Consider the following 23788-nt stretch of genomic DNA (forward strand, 5'->3'; position numbering starts at 1 on the left):
CATGGTCCACACAATTATTGTCCTTCCGAAGTATCAAACAAAACTGAAAGATAGGAGTCGCAGAGAAAAAGTGCAAAATAATTAATTTGTACATTAGATTCAGAGATTAGAAATGATGGCAGATTAGAATGTCAGGGAAAGCTTTCTTTGGGAGGTGGGAGGTGGATTGATGATCTTGAGTTCAAACTTGAACAAAAAAAACTGGGAAGAATCAGAATGGGAGGGTGTTCTGAGTCATGACAAACAGCATAAGCATATGTGTTTGAGAGCCCCTAAATGAACCAGGGAAGAAGATTCACATTAGGTTTGTGATTGGTGACAAGGCTGAAAAAGTAATTAGGAACAAACTTCAAAGCTTCTGTTCCATTTAAATTCTAGCTGAATGGGAAAATGTTGGGTTGGGGAGAGGGTGGTTATAAAAGTTCTTAAACAGAGGAGTGAGAATAAAGAAAGCTAGACCAATCAAAATGTGAACCTCTGTAGAAGGCCAATTAGCAGCTATGGAAATAATATGCGTATGTGTTCTACTCTGGGTATGGACTACCATGGTAGCTGTGAGAATAAAAAGATCACACAGAAAAAAAAAAAATTACAGAAATGTCAAAACTCATTTCTAATTCATTGGTTGTATATTGAGCAAAGTAGAAGTAATCAGTGTGTAATATGAAACGAAAGTTTCAAGTCTGAAAGAAAAAAATAAGCACTGAGAAAGGTAACCCTATTTTGGGTTAAGACTCACTGATTTTGGGGCGCCTGAGGGGCTCGGTTGAGCGTCCGACTTCAGCTCAGGTCATGATCTCACTGTTTATGAGTTCGAACCCCGCATGGGGCTCTGTGCTAACAGCTTGGAGCCTGGAGCCTGCTTTGGCTTCTGTGTCTCCCTCTCTCTCTGCGCACCGCCCCCCTCTCGAAAATTAGTAAACACTTAAAAAAACAAAAAACAAAAAAAGACTCATTGATTTCAATTGGATCAAGTACCCAAGTAGAAATTGAGAGTGAAGTTAAAATGGGAGGCACAAATTTCCTAAAATCTTACATTTTCTCTATTATTAAATCAGAACTCCCAATATGTCCAACTATACCAGAATTATAAGTGTAGTCTTGCCCATAGGTTCCCATAACATTCATTCTTCCAAACTAGTCAAATTTTTTATTTAAACCATTGAGAAAGGATCTTAAAATAAATTTTTATTGCAAAAAAGTTATTTGCATTCAAGTAAAAGTAACAGATAAACATGAGTAGTCACCTTCTTATGACAAATAAGATGGAGCAGGACCCTCACAAAAAGTTTTGTCTATACTCTTTTCTCCATCTGAAGAAAGTGCCAGTCCCTAACTGTCCAGATGGATTTTCTGCATCATTTCACATACTTTTCCCAGAAACAGTCAACAAAACAAAACAAAACAAAACAAAACATGCCCCCTGATGCTTATGTTCAAATTTTACCTGAAGCACATTTTTACAGCCAATTTTCAAATTCCTAAAATCAAATGGAAATACTGATATGACCACAGATGGAAACTCTAACTTGACTAATACAAGTATTTTGTTAAGGGTCAGTTTTAGCACATAATCTACACAAATATCTCCTGGCCTTAAGTCATTATTCGTAACTCAGATTCATATTATCTACATTTAAAAGCGTTATTTCCACTCTTATGGAGTTAATCAGTCTTTAGCATTAACTTGCTTTCAGGAAGGTCCTTATTTGGGGCTCTTACTAAGAAATTACAAGTTGATACATAAAGTTGGTGGTGTTTAGATATTTTCCATATTCGGCTCAGAATTTATTTCCTAATCTTCCATTCTCAAATATTTATCCTAATAAAAGGGACAAGGTAAATTGTAAAATACAACACCAGAAGTGACCTTTTGTATCTAGCTAGGGGAGAGTAGCTGATTAGCTTTGAGTAAAGACACACTGACTTTACAATGTCTGGCCTAATCTCCTTCTGAGCCAGGCTATTTTGGGTATCCAGGTACTTGGCCAATTGTATAACACAAAGACTCCACCTTACCAAAATAATATACTAATAGAACACCAAGATACATCTTAGTATAAAATAATATACCACCAAGGAAGGATCCCAAACACAATGCACTTTTTTTTTTTTAAACATTATTTAATTTGACTGACTTCATTTGGCGGTTTATTTTTATTAATTTGACTGAAACCATTTTGAAGTTTGTTCCACTTCAGGTCACAAAGAAGTCAACCTACCTCATTAGCCATGTCACTCTGTACAGCCACTGAGACATTAGAGATCTGTGTGACTGTCACATTACAAAGCAACTGAATCACAATTCCTATTATTTTCCCATGATATACTTCTGATGTGTTTTTTAATGTGTTTAATATATCAGAAAACTCCCCATAAGATTTATAAAGGCACCAAAATCTACTCAAAGATATTATTCATATAAACATTTTACAGATCCTGAAAAGATTTTCCAAAGTGCTCATATGGTTGTCTGAAGCCTAATCTTGAATAACTACATGCCTTTCAAGGGAACATGGGAAGCAAGTCTTTGGAAGCATCCTTAGAAACAATAAGGTAAATTGCCAACTGGAACTAATTGATTAAATTCACTAGTTAACACTGCTTTCAAAATGTAAAATATCTGGGAACTGAATATTATTCATCCTTTTTTAGATTTGCTTTTCTTCAGCCTGGCCAACATTGCCCTAGAACTATCAAATAAGAATAGATACGTGGAAATGAGGAAGAAAAAAATGTATGTACTTTACATAGCTAGACTTTTTTTTTATTAGAACTCATCTGATAATATCTTTTGCGAAGCAAAGAAATACAGACACCAAGGGCCCCTGTAAATGACGTTTTACAGAAATAAATGGTTATGGGCAATATTGATGAGGCTCTCCTTATACCAGAGCACCAACTTTGAGCTGTGAAATATGAGAAAGCATTCCACATCAGCCAATAAAATATCTCCTACCTCCTTCCCAAGTATTACAGAGCTCAAATTTATTTTATACTCCAAGTTCATGGAAGGTGGGAAACAAATATATTTAAAGCACACCCTATGAAAAAAAAGTTCTATAATGAACTATCAACACATACAAAAAAGAGTTCTGTGTAACAAAGCTATTTCCATGTCCCCAGGGGGTGACCCAGAAAAAAAGAGTGCTTTGACCTGGTTATAACAAATTCTCTCTCTCTTGGTAACCTATCCTGGTCTTTAACAAATTATCACTCTCAAAGGTTTTCCTTCTATCAAATCTAAATCCTCACTGTTAGAAGTTCAAGTTCATTTCCTTCTTTTGAGGAGCCAATTACTGAAGATGGGTCAAGAAGGAAAAATTAATGCCAGCATTCAAGAGAAATGACAATATGAAACTTGTTTTATTACAAAATTCTTAAAAATAGCTCTCATATGAAAGGCTTAAAAACAGCAAGTTATACTTGGATAAGAGACTTCTACTTATCTAAACAGCAATCCAATGTCAATTTAAAACTGAAATAAAGCATTATCACTATTTGCAGCCACTGGTAATGAAGGAAATACTTAGCACTTAGATTTGACATATTAAAATGTCATAAAAAGTTGTACCTCTACTGTACTCGTAGGATGTGCTTGAAAAAACCTGCAAAGCAAACTGGATATCATATAAATTCCAAGCAGAAGGTGGGCCTATTTATCCATATCATGAATCAGGCCCAACTCTCCCTGTATTTGTTTTGTCTAAATGTTGTGGCTATCAGTGACCTTTGATAGTCTCCTGTGATGCAATAGGCTGCCGTTACCTTCCCTTAAAAAAACCTTAAAACCAAGGATTCAAAGCTCAAAAGAAATCCACATTTCCAAGGACTTCTCAAAGGCAATGAGAAAGGCGTGAAGATGTTGATTATTTGTTCTTACAACATTTTTTAAAACTTTCCTTCATGTAATTCCATTGCTCACTTTTAACCCTGTTTCCTATTTCTCTCCATTTGGGTCTACTGACACCCTATTCCTCACCAAGAGAGATTCATTTTTTATCCCTGATCTCTCCCTGCGTTTTTTCTCTTTAGCCAGCGGGCTCCTACTCAGTTTTACTGACAGGTTCTTAACAGTAAAAGGCTGCGGAGTGGGAAAATGCAGAGCAACAGAGACAACTCATACTCTACACCTCTCAAAATACAGTTGCGTGGACTATCCCTATTTGAAGCAAATACACTTACAAAGGAAAGACTGGTAAAGATGTGCAAAAGCACAGACGTAACTTCTCACACACAACACAATCGTGTATGTTTCAGTACTTTTCACAGAAATTCTTTCACGTGAACCAAGGTTAAAAACCTATAAATAGAATTCACTCTCAAATGGAACCACCTCTACATTCTTCTGCCAGAGGTAAAACACATTTACAAAAGAAATACAGCATTTGAAAGATGCTTGTATATGCACCAAATAGAAGACCCAATATTCAAGCCATATTAAAAATAAGTCCAAATTCACTGCAAATTATACTCATCAGTTTCTTAATATTTTTAAAAAGTAAGCTCAAAAGGGCCTTAGAACTGAAGCAGAAGGGCCTTAGAGCTGAAGAGTATGATGAAAATCACTATTAAACACGCCAAGATATAAACTAATAGCTCGTGACGTCTTTACACATAAAGGTATCAAACACTGCCTGGGAGTAATACTTAATTTTATCAGTACAATTCCCTCTGAAAATAAATATGGATATTCCATATATATCATTGGCTTCATCCTATAATGCTGTGCTTTAGAGAAGTAAGCCTAGTTTCTCAAATCAAATCTTCATAACTTTAGTAGTAGAAGCCTTAAAATCATTTTGTTAGGATTGATGATGTGCCAGTGTAGGGCATGGTGGGGGGTGGGGGGCATTCAATAAGCAACTACAGAGACTCAGCTTTTATCAACGCATATGAGTCAATGCTGAACCTGGTACGCTATTGCAGAGTGCAATTGAGTGTTTTCCCCACAGGCTGTAACTGATTATTGACTCCTCCCATTAGCATGCAGGGTGCATATTGAAGGTTCAAATAGAAGACTGAGGGGCTCCTATCCCAAGGCCAGTGCAGAAAGACAGCCTATCACTTCGTGTAACCGCAGTCTATGTGTGACAAACCTGACCTACATTTCTCCCTTTCTTTCTCACAAGAGCTTGTCACTGTTTTAGGAAGCTATTTTCTAAAATGCATAAAAGAAATGACTTACAACTGCTTAGGAAGTGTGCATTCCTAAAATGCCATTTATAGCAATCTTATAAAGAATAGTTTATCCAGGAGACAATCATGAAACTAGCCTAAAACAAACTCAAAGACAGCAGAGTGCTTTATGATGTTATCCCATATAGTACCTTTCTTTAGGCTGTCATTTATACAGTATACATTGTTAAAAGTACTACAGTTAAAACTGTAATCAGTACATAATTAAATATAATAAAAAGAAGTTATTAAACATAGAAAACCTATTAATTAGAAATGTATAATTAAGCACTTTTCATTAGTTAGGGAAGTAGCTTTCGTGGCTTCATAAGAGCCACATCCCGTAGTAGTCTTGTTAATTTCTCAATGGATACACAGTCATCACTACTAAGAGTAGGACATAATTGAAAATCGTGATTCATCACTACTAAGAGTAGGACATAATTGAAAATCGTGATGGTGGGGTAGGAGTAAAGAAGGCAATAACTCTGCCAAATGCTGGAGATGGCTCCCCAGGAATGGCCGTGGATTATGCCTCAGGGCGTCAGTGTGCTGTGGCCCCTCAGCACAAATACCTACCCTGCCGCTGAAGGTCATACTCCTTTTTTGTCTCTTCATTCCCTAGAATTTTCCATGCCTGATCAATTTCGATGAACTTCTGTATACATTCCTCCACTGTTCCTGCTGGCACATCTGCACTTTGTTTATCTGGATGATACTGCCAATCAAAAATAAGAGGGGGGTGATGAGTAAAGAGGGTGACGTGAGTAGGTAAAAAGAAAAAACAAAAACAAAACAAAACAAACTTGTAAATCTAAGTTTCAGTTAAGAAAGAAGGTAATGGGAAGATGAAAACTAAGATGCCAAGGCAACGAGACAACAGTGTTGGGCACAGGAGACAACTGCCAGGTTAATTAGACCACTGGAGTAGCTATAAATTCACCAGTGACATGATCTGTCACAACATGCAAAGACAGCATTTTCTGGATAATTTGCTGATGGAATCACTGGTCTCACGGACAATTTACCTAGAGAGGATGACTAACACAAACAGAAATAGGTATGTGCAGATAAGCAGGACCTGACGGCACAAACTATGCAGAGTCTGAAGCTTTCCTTATACAATGTGCTTGGCCATGGAGATCACTGCAAACGAACTACTAGCTTTTTCTTATGAAATCTTATGATTATCCAATCATAGTTGAAAATAAATATCTTGCATCTTCCAGCTCAGCCCTAAAGATTTTAAAGTTATAAATCCCCAAACATAAACTTTTATTGAAAAATGGTTATTCTAGGGCAGATTGGTAAGAAACAACTTTAAAGAACTCACCGAAACATTTGAATGTAAATTAATTCATTAGTAAATCTTTCTCACTTGTGTTTTCTAAATCTAAGAAATGTTTAAAAAGGTTTCAATATGCAGTAATTTCTTTAAAGTATTTGGTCAAAAAAGAAAGTTTTATGCCAATTCATCAATTCTCAAATGCGAATGTAAATTTGGCTTACTGGATACTTAGATTATCTCCTCTTTTTCCCTACATTCTTCGTGGTTCTCCCTTCTCTTTATCTATCAGTTCTGAAAGAATCAATATGTCATTTGCAGTTCAGTAGCCTTTCAACAAATAAGTGAGGAAAGGTTATCTAGATGTAGAGACAGGTCACTTAAATAATGTGGGGATACCAGTAGCAGATACTCAAATATGTAATTTTTTTCATTCTCAAGTAAACAAAGAACCACTTGATAGTTTTCAACCAGAATTTTCCACCAGCAATTACTCTGAATGCTTTATCAAATACATTACAAAACATATTTTAATTTTAAAAGTTACCTTAGTAATTACCTTTGAACTAGACTAGTTTTTCCCCTTTGATACTTACTCTTTTTTCTTCAAAATGTTTATAATAAAACAGGCAAGTCACCAGATTTACATTTCATGACATTAATATGGTTAGTTTCACATACTTGTCAATTAATAATGGCACAGTCACTTAAATTCTTTCACTGACTAGAGACAGTGAAACACAAAAATTTTATAGGTACAATGTCATGTATTACCCAAGTTGCTAAGGCCAAAGTCACTCAATGAATTGTGGCAAGTAAAATGAAGTAAAGTGACTTCAATCCTCAATCCAGAATTCACAAAGCATTTTAATCATAATGTAGACTAGTGGTTTTGACAGTGAATTTGTTTTCATGCTGAACTCTTTCACACTGCTGATGATCCTCACTAGTAGAGCAAAAGCTATTGTGATATCTGGTCACACAGAAAAACATCATGCACGCTGAGAGAAAGATTATAGGGCAAACAGAGAATGAGGTTTCCATTTTCCCACTGGCAAACTATTTCTCTTCCTATACCAAATCTAACAGTTATCAACATTTAAATGTTTAAGTTCATTAATATAATGACTAAAGAAAGGAAAACTAAAGCTTTACTGTTTTATCTTTTTATGGCCATGATTTACCAAATGATGTTCATAAAAGTCATTCCCATACTGAGGTTTAGGCAGTCCCTACAGTTAGGCTATTTAAGTAATATCCAAAACCCAAAACAACGTTTGTTACCAATTAAAGTTCTCTAGCTGACCTATTCCTCTACCACTGTGTGAAGATTTGTGCAAGAAGCCTTACCAAGAAAGCCGTACAAAATCAAGAATTAGTTCCTGGCTACCCAAAACTAAAAGCTACCACTAAATTTTATTGAGTCCTGTATCAGGTCTATGATAGTCAAAGCATAATTCAATTTCTTACTAACTCAGTATTTTTCCTCACTGCTATTTTAAATTAGCAAGTCACCATCTGAGGCTTTTAGGTCTAATCTTTGTGGTATGAGAATGCAGTAAATTTTATTCCATGATACAGAGTACAATTTACAAATGGTAATTATTAGCAAGAAGATAAGTATGTCATTTAAGGTGCTAAAAATATATATATTCAATATATATATTCAATTGATATGTATGATATATTCAATATATATATATATATGTGTGTGTGTGTGTGTGTATATATATATATATATATATGTTCAAATGATTTTCAGCAAAGGTGCCAAGGCAGTTCAATAAATTAAACTCAAACAACTGGATGCCATGTGGAAAAAATTAACTTCAATCTCTATCTCATTCCATACAGAAGAATTAAAGCAAGATGAATGATATCACAGACATAAATGTAAAACACAGAACCATAAAGCCTCTAGAAGGAAATACATAAGAATATTTTTACCCCTTGGGGTAGGGAAAGAGTACTTTGACAGAAAACAAAAAGAAAAAATAATGATGCAAAATGGATAAATTGAACTTCATCAAATTTTAAAACTTCCTGCTCAGCAAAGACACCATTAAGAAAGTAGACAAAGCCGAACTAAAATTTAAGTTAGAAAAATGTAAAAAAAAAAAGATGGTGGGGGGAGTGCACCTGGGTGGCTCAGTTGGTTAAGCATTCGACTTTGGCTCAGGTCATGATCTCACAGTTCATGAGTTTGAGCCCTACGTCAGGCGCTCTGCTGTCAGCACAGAGCCCGCTTCAGATCCTCTGTCTCCCTCTGCCCCTCCCCTGTGCATACTCTCTCTCTCTCAAAAATAAAAAAAAAAGAAAAGAAATAAAAAAGAAAATAGACAAGGGGTGCCTTGGTGGCTCAGTTGGCTGAGCATCCAGCTCTTAATTTCAGCTCAGGTCATGATCAGGGTGGTGGGATTGAGTCCGACCCTGGGCTCCATGCTGACCATGGAGCCTGCTTAACAATCTCTCTCTCTCTCTCTGCCCCCTCTCCTTGACTTGCTCTCTCTCTATATATAAAACAACAACAACAACAACAACAACAAATAGGGGCACCTGGGTGACTATTCAGCTCGGGTCATGACCTCATGGTTTGTGAGCTCGAGCCCCGCTTCAGGTGAGCTCAAGCCCTGCTTTAGGCTCCATGCTGACAGTGCAGAGCCTGCATGGGATTTTCTCCCTCTCTCTCTGCCCCTCATGGAATTCTCTCTCTTTCCCTCTTTCTCTGCCCCTCACTCACACCCTCTCTCTCTCAAAAATAAATAAATAAATAATAATTTTTAAAAGTAAATAAATAAAACAGACATGCCACAGACTGGTTTAAAAAAATGCTCACTAAATATATATCTAACAGAAGACTTGCATCTAGAATATACAACAACAAAAAAATCCTACAAATGATAAAAAGACATACCATTTAAAAATCAGGGAGAAAAAGCTTAGACACTTTTCAAAAGAAGATAGATAAACAGACTAAAGTGCACATGAACTTGTGCTCAAATTTTTTCATTAGTTATCAGGAAAATATACATTAAAATTATGAGATACTACTAAACACCTAATAGAATGGCTAAAATAAAGAAGACTGATAACACTAAGTGTTGGTGAGGTTATGGAATAATTAGCACTTTCACATGTTGCTGGCAGGGAACTATTTGACAATTTCTCATAAAGACACACATATACCTATTCTGTGGTCAAGCAGTTCCACTTCTGGATATTTACTTAAGAGAAATGAAACATAAGAACATATGCCCACAAAAAGACTTATAAAAGGATATACTCACAGCCTTATGCATATTAGCCAAAAACTGGAACCATGAAGTCTATCAACAGGAGAACCAATAATTGGTACTATTTCGATACATAAGGGAGTATTATTCAAAAAGAAAAAAAAAACTATGATATACTCAATAACGTAGATGAAAATCTAAAACGTTACGTTGGGCAAGAACAAAAGGGTGCATACTATATGATCACATTGACATGAAATTCAAATTTAGGCAAAACTAAATCTATAGTGATAGAAATTAAAAGTTGGTTTCCAGGTGGGAAGTTGGGGCTAGAAATTAACTGCAAAGGGGCACAGGAAATTTTCTGGAGGAACAGACACATTCTATATCTTGCTTGGGATGGTAGCTATATGGTATCAAATATCACCGACTGAACACTTAAGAGCTGTGCATTTTTCACTGTATGTTGACATTCTCTGAATAGAAAAACATCTTTAGGGGCGCCTGGATGGCTCAGTCTGGCTCAGGTTACGATCTCATGGATCGTGGGTTTGAGCCCCACATCAGGCTTTGCACTGACAGCCTGGAGCCTGCTTCAGATTCTGTGTCTCCCTCTCTCTCTGCCTCTCTCCCACTCATGCTTGCTCTCTCTCTCTCTCTCTCTCTCTCAAAAATAAACATTAAAAAATTTTTTTAAACTTCTTTAAAGAAAAAAAGAAAAACCTCTCTAGACATGTCTAAAATTATTAAAGAAATTCAGAAAATCTTTCCAAGCCATAAAGAAAAAAAATGAGAAATTTCTTTCATTAATACAAAGAAAAGTAAAATAGAAACAGAGAAAATTAATGCAAAGACTAATACAAATTATTGAAAAGTTTAAATTACAGACTACTTTATGAAAATATATAGTTTTACTACTTTTAAGTACTATATGCCAACCTCTAAAAACTTTAAAACATTTTAAAAAGTATTGCTGAGCAGAGGACTAAAGTAACATTCACAATTAAAATATCATAAATATGTCACAATATTAAAAATGCTGAGAATAAAAGTCTCTCTGTGATTATTATTTTTTTATTTTTTTACTGTTTATTTATTTTGAGAGACAGAGGGAGCACAAGCTGGGGAGGGGAAGAGAGAGGGAGACACAGAATCAGAAGCAGGCTCTAGGCTCTGAGCACAGAGCCCAACATGGGGCTCGAACTCACAAATTGTGAGATCATCACCTGAGTCGAAGTTGGATGCTTAACTGACTGAGCCACCCAGGCGCCACTCTGTGATTCTTTATTATAACAGTACACAGGTAACGGTCTCCAAAGTTTTATTAGCAAACTGCTATTTTACTATTCTCACATGACTTAACAATTCACAACTTTATGATCTATTTAACCGCCTCACATTTTGGGGGAAATTTATCAGTTACACAGACCTATGTTCTCGAGCGGGGGAAGGGCAGAGAGACAGAGGGGAGACACAGAGTCTGAAGCAGGCTCTAGGCTCTGAGCTGTCAGCACAGAGCCCAAAAAGGGGCTCGAAATCATGAACCACGAGATCACGATCTGAGCTGAAGTTGGACACTTAACCAACTGAGCCACCTATATGCCCCAGAGCTATGTTCTTTAAATCTCCACGTCACTGGGGCGCCTGGGTGGCTCAGTCGGTTGAGCGTCCGACTTCAGCTCAGGTCACGATCTCGCGGTCCGTGAGTTCGAGCCCCGCGTCGGGCTCTGGGCTGATGGCTCAGAGCCTGGAGCCTGCTTCCCATTCTGTGTCTCCCTCCCTCTCTGTCCCTCCCCCATTCATATTCTGTCTCTCTCTGTCTCAAAAATAAATAAACATTAAAAAAAAAATCTCCACGTCACTAACTGAAGATGAGAAAAGTGAACACAAACAAACAATTGCGAAACTGTCTTGATATGAAAATATAAGCTCACTTGGGTGACTATATGATATCCAGAAAATCATGTAATATATTATCAGGATTAATATGTGTTATCTATATCCTAACTAATTATCTAGCTGATAACTAATGCTTTAATTATGGACTCTTAATCCTAACTAGCTGATGTGCTATGGCAATGGGTTATCCAATATGGAACATTTTATTTTGATTTTACATTTTCTCCATATAATAATTTCAAGTGCTTTCTAAATTACTAATTCTAGAATGACTGTCACAATGCAACATAAGAACATAATGCAACTCAAAATGTGGTCCTCAGATTTGTAGCATCAGCATTATCTCAGAGCTCGTTAGAAGATGGCCCCAGCCCAAACTTAGGGTGGGGAGTGGGGGGGTTCAGAATCTGTGTTTCAACAAACTCTGTAGGCAATTATTATGCATGCTGAAAAGCACACTGTTAGCCTCCACTGCTTAAAACATGGAATTAAGTGCAAGTCAGAAAATTAGTGCTTCATAAACATTTCTCCTTGACAGATGCATCCTTCCAGGTATGTATCCATAAAAAAAAGAAAGAAAAAAATGCTCAACGAATGACATTCCTCAATTGTTAACCTATAACACCATGATGAAAATTACATCAAGTGTTCTAAGTCATACATTTTTTGATATTTGATACCTTTTGTTCACTAATCGTAAATGTCAGCCTCTTTATTTCACTGTTTGCACAAATGCCAGCGTCAATGATGAAAAAGCTGATGAAATCTGAACAATATGCCAGTGGTATTTTAACCTGTTGATTTTTTTTTTTAGAGGAGGATACAATTTATATGAGGCTTCAGATACTGAACACTGCAAAAATGTCCACTGACAGGTTTAACACAGAAACAAGTGTTTTGTACTAAAAGGGACAAAAGTTGAAGTGTATATAAGTTATGAGAAGGGCATAGTACAGTACATTGTGATAATTCTAGCAACTTTTAAAAGGTTTTAGTGAAAACTTATATATTCATTAACTCCAAATGACCTTTTCTACTGGCTAAGCAACATGTAAAGTTGAAATGAAAAGGTGTTTCTTTAACAGAAAAAGTTACAGAGGGAGGAAGGCAACCATAAGAGACCCTTAAGAACTGAGAACAAACTAGGGGTAGATGGGGGTTGAGGGAGAGGGGAAAGTGGGTGATGGGCAGGGAGGAAGGCACTTGTTGGGATGAGCACTGGGTGTTGTATGGAAACCAATTTGATAATAAACTATATTTAAAAAAATAAAATTAAAAAAAATAAAGTAAGTTCATAAGACAGTTTTATGGTAAACTGCCCACTCTACAATAAGGTGGTATTTCAGATCACTTAAACAGAGGTCCATCTCCTTTACTGACTTTCTTATATTCCTTCTTAAAAGGACATGTTGCTTTATTTTACTAATAGCTTGCTACTTAAATCTAAACTTGAATAAAAAGGGAATCATACATTAATCCTTTACTACACATTTGTGATTATGCTGTTCTGATGTATAAAATATTGACTATAAACAGGAAGTAATAATTAACTATGAAAAGGACTCTGAGAAGATTAAAACAAAAATTCTCAAATTATCATACTGATATTATTTGATCTATGTGGACCCTGACAACAGGGTACTTTGGTTTTTGTCTATGTAATAGATGAGTTTATTACCATTAATAGAATGTTAGCTATTTCTAGCTTCAAATTTTCTTAAATTCCAGAACCAAATTTCAAAATAGCTTCTAAAAGCTATCTTATCAGCACTATGATCAAAATCCAATTTATCATCCGGACTCTAAAATTTTCTACCTCCTGTTGAATTCCTTGTTCTGTTAAAATCACCACTATGCTCAATAAAAGCTGAATGAATGAATGAATGATGAATGAATGAATGAATGAGAGAATGATAAAATACATTTCCTAATAATCCAGGCTACAGTTATCAGGATAACCTTCCTTTCCCTCATCACATTAACCACCAAATTCTGTAGATTCTGCCTACACAATGCCCCTTCTATTCCCAGTGCCAAACCTAGTTCAAACAAAAAGTAGTTCTTACCTATTCTCTAGCATTCACCTTCTTCCAATAGCTCTCCAGTCCATGCAACTGATTCCAAGTTCACATGCCATGACTTAAAACCCTGACCATGTCATTCCCCAGCTCTAAAATTTTAATAGGCAACCTACTATATAATGAATTAGAATCATATTCTTTATTCTTATAGGTAAAATCTTCCAATAAAAGAACCCCAACCTAGCATTACAGCGCTATCTATTGTAAGTATTATAGACACAGCACTTAGGACAAACTAGTCATTCTAGACTAGTCCTTCAGATATCATCCCTTAAACAAGCATACTTTCTGTTCTCATGCTTTATTTATGCTATTGTCTCCACTGAAGCATCCTGTATCAGTCCATATGCATCTCTTCCTTGAAGCTGTGTTTAACATCCCTATCCAGAGGGAATCGTGTGTGTGTGTCCTTTTGAACTCCTACAGTATTGCTAACTTTCAAGGAATTTATAGTTACTTGTGGACTGGACTTGGCCCTCTTCCAAAACATTCCATGTAAAGCCTGTATCTTAACTATATCTGTATCTCTGAAGATTAGCACATTGCCCCTCTACACAAACATCCTCCATAAATACTTATTTAAGTTGTGCACGTAATACTTTCCCCAAGAGTACAAAATCTGAAACTTCCTGATTTTAGTCAGCACTGGATGGGAGGGGAAAGGAGATTTTAGGTTTAAACTGAGGTTTTCCACTTTTGTATCTTTGCTCTCACATTCTTTCCTAGTAAACAAGTATTTACTATGTCCTTCTGTTCAGGTGATGCAACAAACAGGTATGATTTGGGGATATGCTTCAGCCCAATGGTCATCTTCAAGTATTTTCCAAACTGAAGAATGAGATATAGAGCACACAGATACTTACTAAGAGGAATGAATTCAAGAGCATACTTGAAAAAAGAATGGATGTGTAACTGTGGTATGTGTGAATATGGAAAAGGTCGAATCTTCAAAATAAAGTCCTTAATATCTTTTTCTCTATCCTTTCCCAGTTTTCCCAAAAGAAAACTATTCATGTTTCCCCTACCAATTCTGTATTACCAAAAAGAGAGTTAAGTGTCATAACACCAGGAGATCTTATCAGTGTCTCTGCAAAAAAGAGATTTGGATGGCATAGTGATTTGTGCTTTTTTTGCCAGTGATTCTGGCAAAAATTGTGGGGACAGAATCACACTCAAGTACGGTCTTGCCGAACCCCAATAGGTCCAATGTTGAATTTCGATGACATCACAGTGGACACATTCCAAACAAACTACAATGCAGAAAACCACTGAGGAACTTCAAAACAGAGCACATATATAAACACTGAATAAAAGCTTATTGTGTCATTTTTATTTACAGTCTTCATGCCTTCGTGAGTCCAGTCCTGACTACCTTTTAAGGCACTCATCACCTCTAAAGATAGTAAAAACTTATTTTTTTAGACAATGGCTGTGAAAGAAAACTGAAAAGGTCAAGTTAAGGGAAGGCAACTATGTAAGAAGGCATTAGTAAATCTGATCACAGGGGTGCCTGGGTGGTTCAGTCAGTTAGGCGTGAGATTTCAGCTCAGGTCATGATCTTGAGGTTCGTGGGTTCAAGCCCCGCATCAGGCTCTGTGCTGACAGCTCAATGCTTGGAGCCTGCTTCAGATTCTGTGTCTCCCTTTCTCTCTGCCCCTCCCCTGCACATGCTCACTCTCTCTCTCTCTCTCTCTCTCTCAGAAATACAAAAATAAATAAACATTTAAAAAAAAATCTGATCACAATAATGCCTGATGGCAAAAATACCATTTTCCAATGTTTTTATTAATGAAGAACTTCTTTTGATTTACCAAAGTATTAAGTATAGGCTCTATTAAAAAAGTTCATGAAAATTAGTAAATTCTTAATCTTTCATAATTTTATAAAAGCAGAGGCTGTCTCATGGGGCATCCAGATGGCTCAGTAGGTTAAGCGTCCAACTCTTGGTTTTGGTTCAGGTCACGATCTCATGGTTGGATTTGTCAGCAGGAAGCCTGCCTGGGATTCTCTGTCTCCCTCTTTGTCTGCCCCTCTACTGCTCATGCTCTCTCCCTCTCTTTTGAAATAAATAAATGGACTTTAAAAAACCCACCAAGCACATTTTCACCCAAAGTGTTTATCATATCTCCAATTTTCCCTCCTTCCAAAACAAGACAAAGGAAAAAAACCCAAAAAACAAAATAGCAGTTCAGTCACTAAAAGTTAATTCCAAATAATTGTACCTCTTTGCTACTCTTTAAACACTATGAAAATCACAGGAGACCCACCCCAACACTTCCTAAACCTTCCCCAACCACTGCCTTTCTCTTTTTTAAACTTTTATTTATAAACTAATTTCTATCTCCAATGTGGGGCTCGAATTCACAGCCCCATGATCAAGAGTCGCATGTTCCACCAAGTGAGCCAGTCAGGCACCCCCATCTACTTCTCTCATGTAGCAGATTCTCATACACTTCTCCCTTCCAATCTCCCCACAAAACTCTACTGTATGTCCCAGATCCCAAGAGATCTGTGCTATCATACTCCCCAGCTGAGTTGAGTCCTGATCAGCTGCTGCAGAGGCCAGGGCTCATTTCTGAAAACTCCCTTTCCTTCCATATCTGAGAGAGACGAGAGGCCTGAATTTCTGCCTGCCAGCCCCATTCTGCTGTGGTGGTAACACTGCTACCACCTGCCAGAAAACAAGAATCAAGTGTAGAAGGAGAGAGGCCAAAGGCCAGAGCACTCCCCACAACTGGCCCCTAAGGTTTATAGAAGGATACGAGGCAGGCAACCGGGTCTCTCTAAACTAACTGGTAAAAAACTAGGGCTGAGGGAGAGCAGTTTCCCTGGGCCATTTTACAACAAAACAAACTTCCACAACAGCCCTCTCTCTATACAAGGATTTATCTGGAAAGAAAAGAGATGGAGAAGCAAGGGTATAGAAGAAGGGTATAGAATCACCTTGTCTTATATTCTTCAGGTGCAGGAAGGTCTTCCTACTATACTTCTCCTTGGTCCTGCTTGCTATAATTGGCAATAGTTATTATCCTCCCAAATGTATAATGGGGGAGGGGAGAATGTCCTTGAATCACCAATCAGAAAAGACAGCACAATTATTCGTATTAAAACCTAGTCTGCGGTGTCTGGCCAGCTCAGTCGAAGACCATGCAATTCTGGATTTCGGGGTTGTGAGTTCGAGCACCATGTGGGGTGTAGAGATTACTTAAATAAATAAAACTTAAACTGTTGTTTTATTTTTATTTATTTTTTAATGTTTATTTGCTTTTGAGAAAAAGAGAGAGACAGAGGGTGAGTAGGGGTGGGGCAGAGAGAGAGGGAGACACAGAAGCCGAAGCAGGCTCCAGGCTCTGAGCTGTCAGCACAGAGCCTGATGTGGGGCTTGAACCCATGAACCATGAGATTATGCCCTGAGCTTCAGTTGGACACTTAACCAACTGAGCCACTCAGGCACACCCTTAAATAAATAAAACTTAAAAACAAAACTATTACTACTTTGGAAAACCAGAACTTTCTAAGTTGATATTAAAAAAAAAAAAAAAAAAAAAAAAAAAAAGACAAGGAATTCCTAAACAAATTTTCCCCAGTTCATTGCTATCTCTATCTCCCCTCCCCAAGAGTACATCCTTCTACACCTGTTTCTTCTTTTTTTTTTTATTTTAACGTTTTATTTTATTTTTGACACAGAGAGAGACAGAGCATGAACGGGGAAGGGACAGAGAGAGAGGGAGACACAGAATCGGAAACAGGCTCCAGGCTCTGAGCCATCAGCCCAGAGCCCGACACGGGGCTCAAACTCACGGACCGCGAGATCGTGACCTGAGCTGAAGTCGGTCGCTTAACCGACTGAGCCACCCAGGCGCCCCACCTGTTTCTTCTTTTAAGTTTACTAATTTTTTAGTAATTCTACATCCAATGTGGGGCTCAAGCTAAGAACCCCGGGATCAAGAGTTGCATGTCCTTCCAAGTGAGCCAGCCAGGTGCCCCTCTACACCTGTTTTACACTGAATTACCAACATTTGTTGATAGCTTATAATGAGCAGACCTCTAAAACAAAACTCCATTTTACATTAGAAGAAGTTGAAAGGCAAAATATCAAGTAATGTTATTTATGTGAATACTAAGTTAAAGCACTGTTTTAGGGTCAGACAACAAGGCATTGTGTGACTAGATCATAATGATCCCACAGAGTAGGGCCCGTATCATTACAATACTTTTAAGTGAAATTATTAAGAAAGAAAGTTAATGCTGCCATTCTCCTTTCCAAAATTATTCAGATATAAAGTTGTACTTTTTGTTTTCTCCCAATCCATCAAACCTTACAAGTCTCTTTTTTTTTTTTACCATTTAACAGCTTTATTGAAAAATAATTCACATACCATTAAGATTCACCCTTTTAAAAGTGTGCAATTCAGTGGTTTTGAATATTCACAGAGTTGTACAACCATCACCACTATGTAATTTCAGAACATTTTCATCACTACAAATAAACCCTGCATCCATCAGGAGTCCTTCACTGTTTCCCTTTCCCTCCAAGCCCCTGGCAACCACTAATCTACTTTGTGTTTATATGCATTTGCCTATTCTGGACAGGAATGATACATATGCACACATAGACACATACACATATATACATATATTAATTAATTAAAAAGCACATTGTGGTTTTTAAGTATCTAGAAAAATTACCTTAATTCCCCTGTGAATGTTGGTGAATAGCTAATATATGGACAAAAACAGCACACTCTCCTAGAGCTCTAAATTTGGCCCCATAACATAAAAACTGATCTTACTAAGGACCTCACTGGACTAGTCCTATGAATTCATTTAGAATCCTATGTGTAATACAGTCCCATGGTCCCCAAAGAGAGCCTAAGAGTAAGGCTGCAGTGTGACTACATGGTGGTCACATTGAGAACAGTATAAAGCAGCAGATATCTCTTTGGTCCTCCAGAATTGCTAATGATTGCCTCTATTCTCTAAAAGAGCCATTTTAACGCCATTCATATTTTTAAAGAGAACTTTTGGTCTTCTGAACACAGGTATCTTTAAAACCTCTTCTAAATGTCACTATAATATTGACTGCCTTTGAAACCCACTAAGAGACTCATTCTGAGATCACTGTCAAGCTCTAAGAAAAGAGTTAAAAGATACGAAAAGGAACAAGGAGGAGGAGGGCAGTAGGAAGACAGAAGAAGGCAGAGGAAGGGGAGACTAGAAGGGAAGGGGAAGGAGAATAGAAGAGGAGCAAGAAGAATAGGAAGAGGAAAAGAAAGGCTCAGTCAAAAAGTGAGGCAAGCGACTAAAAAAAACTGGAGGAAAGCAAGGTCATGCAGTACTTAGAGTAAGTATTGATGGTTTTCAAGTTAAAGAATTAAGAGCAGGTTGTAGGAATGGGATTTGCAAAATGAAGTAGGTAAAGTATGTGGTTGAATAATACAATCATGGTAATTCATGCAAAACCTTTTCAGAGCCAAGACTTTCCTCTCCACTACACTTTGAACTAGGATGTTCACTACCTCTAAAATATAATCTTGCACCAATTCCTTTTGCTAGTCACGTGTCTATTTTTCTTTTCGACTATATACAAATGTGATACAACCCCTGCTTCTTTGCACATAAGACACATAAAACATTCAAATTTTGTGCAATGGGTTACATTATGTTCAATTTAAATACAAAGCTAGCCACCACCACCCTCAAAATCCTATCAGACAAGTTGTCGATGACATACTCAACATGAGCTAGCTACACAGAGAACTACAAGATAAACACTCTGCCTCCAATATCTCCCAATGATAATTAGCGACAATGGTTGACTTCACTTGCCCTCTGGGTTCAGGAAAGACATGGTTTTTGTAAAATTAAGAACTTAAGAAACTGCCAAACTAAAGTCATCCCTGCTAAATAAGTGTGGTGATGTACAGCTACAGAGCCTACAGAGCTCCTCTCTTGTAGCAACTCTTGAGTTCTGCTCTGCGGCCATCAAGGCCATCAGGTACTAATTAGGCAGTGTGTTCTGTCAACGCTTTCATGCTCTTCTTTTATTAACTGATCGTTCTGCCACATTAATGATACTAGTACATTGGCTTCGAATTCCCTTAAGCATTCTACCCCTGAGATAGAAAAGAAAGTAAAGAAGACATAAGAAAGAGAATGTCACAGATTTATTTTACATAGCTCACATTTGAATCAACACTGAAATGGCCTCCGGTACAAGTTATGTTTCTTTTATTTGCAGAAATGCTCCCACGGACCTAAAATGTACAGATTTTCCTTAAATAAAATATAAATTTTATTGACTTAACTTTATAAGCTATAGGAAACTACAATGGGAATGAAACGTACACTAAAAGCATTGACATTTTCATATGTAAGTGTACTAAATTTAATGGTGTGATAAGATGTAAAAGCCTGGAAAGGTGGTGGCAATTCTCAATTCTAACTACCTAATGATGAGGGAAATTCACCTAAAATGAAACACAATCAACAAGACAAATGACTTTAGTACTGACAGAAACTAATGAGTTAAAAAAGGAAGAAAAAGCAAGCATTTAAATAATTGTAGTTAAACTCAATGAACTTAACATACTATTTTTGAGATAGAGGCCTAACTAAGCTTCTTAAGATGCTGAGAAAACACATATCCTCTGAGATAATTTTTGGTTTTCCTTATTGCAAATCACTGTTATTATGAAGCAGCCATTAAACAGTTGGTGAGGAAGTGTTAAGATGGTGCAGTAGTAATTCGGTAATGAATCTGAATATAGTTTAGGTAAGCAAGAGAGAGATACACGTTGACTGACATGGCTGTATTTTGTTCATTTTTGTAGGATCCCCCTATGAGCTGAAAACAAGATCATGTTACAAAAAGTTAGGTATAAAAGTACTACAATTGTGTCCTTTACACTTTGACACTACATTAAGATTATGAACACTAAAAAAGAAAAAAAAAATTACAAAGGTAAAGTCAAGTACAACACACTACTGCCACCTAATGCTTAGTAAAATATTGCCTAAAGAAGCAGTCAACAGCTCATTCATTGTTTCATGCAACAGTTAACAGCTGACACATGGTTTTTAAAATGTTTTAACATTTTTTAAGGTTTTCTGATTCATACAGAGAAACTATAATCCATGTGCAAGACCCAAAAATGTGTTTATCCATTCCCAAAATGCTTATTAACCACCTTACTACAAGCCAGATATTGTGCTAGACAATGAGGATCCAATGATGAATAAAATGGGATCTCTGCCCTTGAGACACTCAAAGTCCAGTGGGGGACAGTAGACATGTAAACAATTCATTATAATACAATGGAAAGGATAAGGTGCTCAGAAAAGATGACAGCATGAAAAAGGTGTGAACTTAGAATAAATTAGGGAAGGTTTCTTAATAAAAGTGACATTTAACTGGGTTTTGTAGGATGAATAGGAGTTTACCTGTGGAAGAATTATGTAAGATTGGGAAGGAAAGGCAGAGAGAAACAGCAAATACAAGACAGGAAAGTACTAAGATAGATATTAGAGTTATGAATAGCAGAACAGTTAAGTCATACCAGGAAAGAGTAAAAGAATGGTTTGAGGGGCGCCTGGGTGGCGCAGTCGGTTAAGCGTCCGACTTCAGCCAGGTCACGATCTCGCGGTCCGTGAGTTCGAGCCCCGCGTCAGGCTCTGGGCTGATGGCTCGGAGCCTGGAGCCTGTTTCCGATTCTGTGTCTCCCTCTCTCTCTGACCCTCCCCCGTTCATGCTCTGTCTCTCTCTGTCCCAAAAATAAAAAAAAAAAATTAAAAAAAAAAAAAGAATGGTTTGATAGGAAAAAGTAGTAAGAGATGAAGTGGAAAAGCAAAATTGGGTTCAGATCATAAAGGAACTTTTTAGTACACTGAGAAACATGGACTTTCCCCTACTTAAAACTCCACATGGGAGAACCTGGGTGGCTCTGTCAGTTAAGTGTCCGACTCTTGATTTCGGCTGAAGTCATGATCTCATGGTCATGAGATCAAGCCCCACTTTGGGCTCTCTGCTGAGCGTGGAGCCTGCTTAGGATTCTCTTTCTCTTTCTCTCTCTCTCTCTCCCTCTGCCCCTCTTCTATGTGCATACATGCTCTCTCTCTCAAAAAATAATCTTAAAAAAAATTCCACATTACTTGCATGATAGACATAATTATATTTCTGTTTCAAAGACAAAAACACTGAACCTAATGACAGGATGGAATGGGTTGGGAGGATAGGTAGGAGCACTGACAGCAAAGAAACTGCATTACTGAGAAAAGAAGGCAGGACTTGAGGGGAAGGGTGGGAAACAAGGGAATTTACAAGTAACTTATGAAGCAGATAAAGCTACAGGGATATACAAAGAGCAGTCCTTCTCGAATTTTGAGTTAGGAACTCCTCCAAGAATGTGAAACAAGCTAAGGTAAGGGAGATACACAACTTTACATACAATTGAGGGATAAACAGACCTCCAAAAGCACCAGTCCTCAGATTAAGAGTCCCTAATTTAGGGGGCACCTGGCTGGCTCAGTCAGAAGAGCATGTGGCCCTTGATCTCCAGGTTGTGAGTTTAAGCATCCAAATGGGTGCAGAGATTACTTAACTAATCAACTAAACTTCAGGGAAAAAAAAAGGAGTCCCTGATTTGGTAATAAGTGAAGGAAGTCAAAGATAAAACTCTATAGGACAGTAACATTTACATCAGACAGAAGAAAAGAAAACACAGCAGTGAGTAACAAGATAATCAGGAAACAGGCTCCATAGACACCCAGGGAGGAAGGAGTTTCAAGGCAGATGGAAGGCCCGTGATAGTAGCAAATGACATAGTATCCACTGAATGTGGCAAGTAGAGAACACCAGCTTTTTAAAGTAGGAAGAAATGCCAGTGGTGAATGAGAGTGGGTTGAGAAGGAAACGGATGGTAGTCAAGGAATATTTGGCAAGGAAGAAGAACGGAATGATAACCAGAGTAAATCAAGACCAAGGGAGAATATCTTCGAAAGACATTTTACTGGATAAGTGGGGAAATAGAAAGGGAGAATTCAAAATGGTAAGGAAGAGAAAACTGGAGCAGCACTCATCATAAAACATGAAAAAGCAAGTTCTTATTTTAGCTTTGTTTATGTGATCTTAGAAAAGTTACTCAACTGTACAAAATTTCCTGACCTGAAAAATGGAAAGAATGCTTGCCACACTATAAGCTACTCATGAAAGTGAAGACCTTTGTCCATCACGTTACCATTAACTGTATTTGCAGCACCTGGCACATACAATACCTAGTTACTGAATAAATCATCTGTCCACGTATCTCACACTTTTTTGTAAATGTGAGTGAACATATTTTGAATACAATTAAAAATTTTTTTTAAAATGAGGGTGGTGGAAGAGGAGGACCATACTTGGCAAGCCCTGAAATATAAATATATATAAATGCAGCCAATCCTCATTAATTGCAGAATCCATGTCTGTAAATTTACCGAGTTGCTAAAATTATTGTATAACCTCCAAGTCAACACTTGCCAAGCTTTTGCAGTAATTCATGGACATGCCAGAGTAACTTGAATCTCTCAACATGCATGTTCCCAGCTGAAGTCCAACAATCACTCCATGTTTCAGCTCTCATACTATATGTAAATAAGTGTCCCTTTTTACAATCTTCTTATGCCACCTTTTTTGCATTTTTCTGGTTTTTGTTGTTAATTTTACTGTTTAAAATGGCCCCCAAGACAGTTAAAATGTTAAAATGGCCCCCACTAGACAGTTAATGTGCCGTCTAGTGCTCCAAAGCCTGTGATGTGTCTTACAGAGAAAATTCATGTTTTAGATAAGCTTCTTCCTTTGGGCAGGAGTTACAGTGCTTTCAGCCCTGAGTTTAATGTTAATAAATCAACACTATTTATCAAAGTATCTTTAAACAGAAACACACACAAAAGAAGATTATGTACTGATCACTTGATGAAAAATGTGACCAGAGGCTCGTAGGAACCTAACCCTATATTTCCCCTAGAAGCAATGGTTCAGAGTTTGCTGATTCTGTGTTTGTGGCAACTTTATAGAACATAACTATAGAAAATAAGAATTGACTTCACAATTATATATTATATACATTATATGT

At 37.2% G+C, this 23788-nt stretch overlaps 1 protein-coding gene across 3 annotated transcripts in view; it reads right to left on the reverse strand.

The window, feature by feature from the left end:
* DNAJC24 (DnaJ heat shock protein family (Hsp40) member C24) overlaps positions 1-23788 on the reverse strand; it is a 55614-nt gene that overhangs the window by 11032 nt on the left and 20794 nt on the right. For all 3 annotated transcript variants that reach the window (XM_060606276.3, XM_060606277.3, XM_060606275.3), the window contains exon 3: positions 5758-5896. In XM_060606276.3, coding sequence (XP_060462259.1) covers positions 5758-5896 — 139 coding nt within the window. The remainder of the gene's footprint in view (positions 1-5757; positions 5897-23788) is intronic.

This window comes from Panthera onca, chromosome D1 (assembly GCF_046562875.1).
Source record: "Panthera onca isolate mPanOnc1 chromosome D1, mPanOnc1 haplotype 2, whole genome shotgun sequence".
Taxonomy (NCBI): Eukaryota; Metazoa; Chordata; class Mammalia; order Carnivora; family Felidae; genus Panthera; species Panthera onca.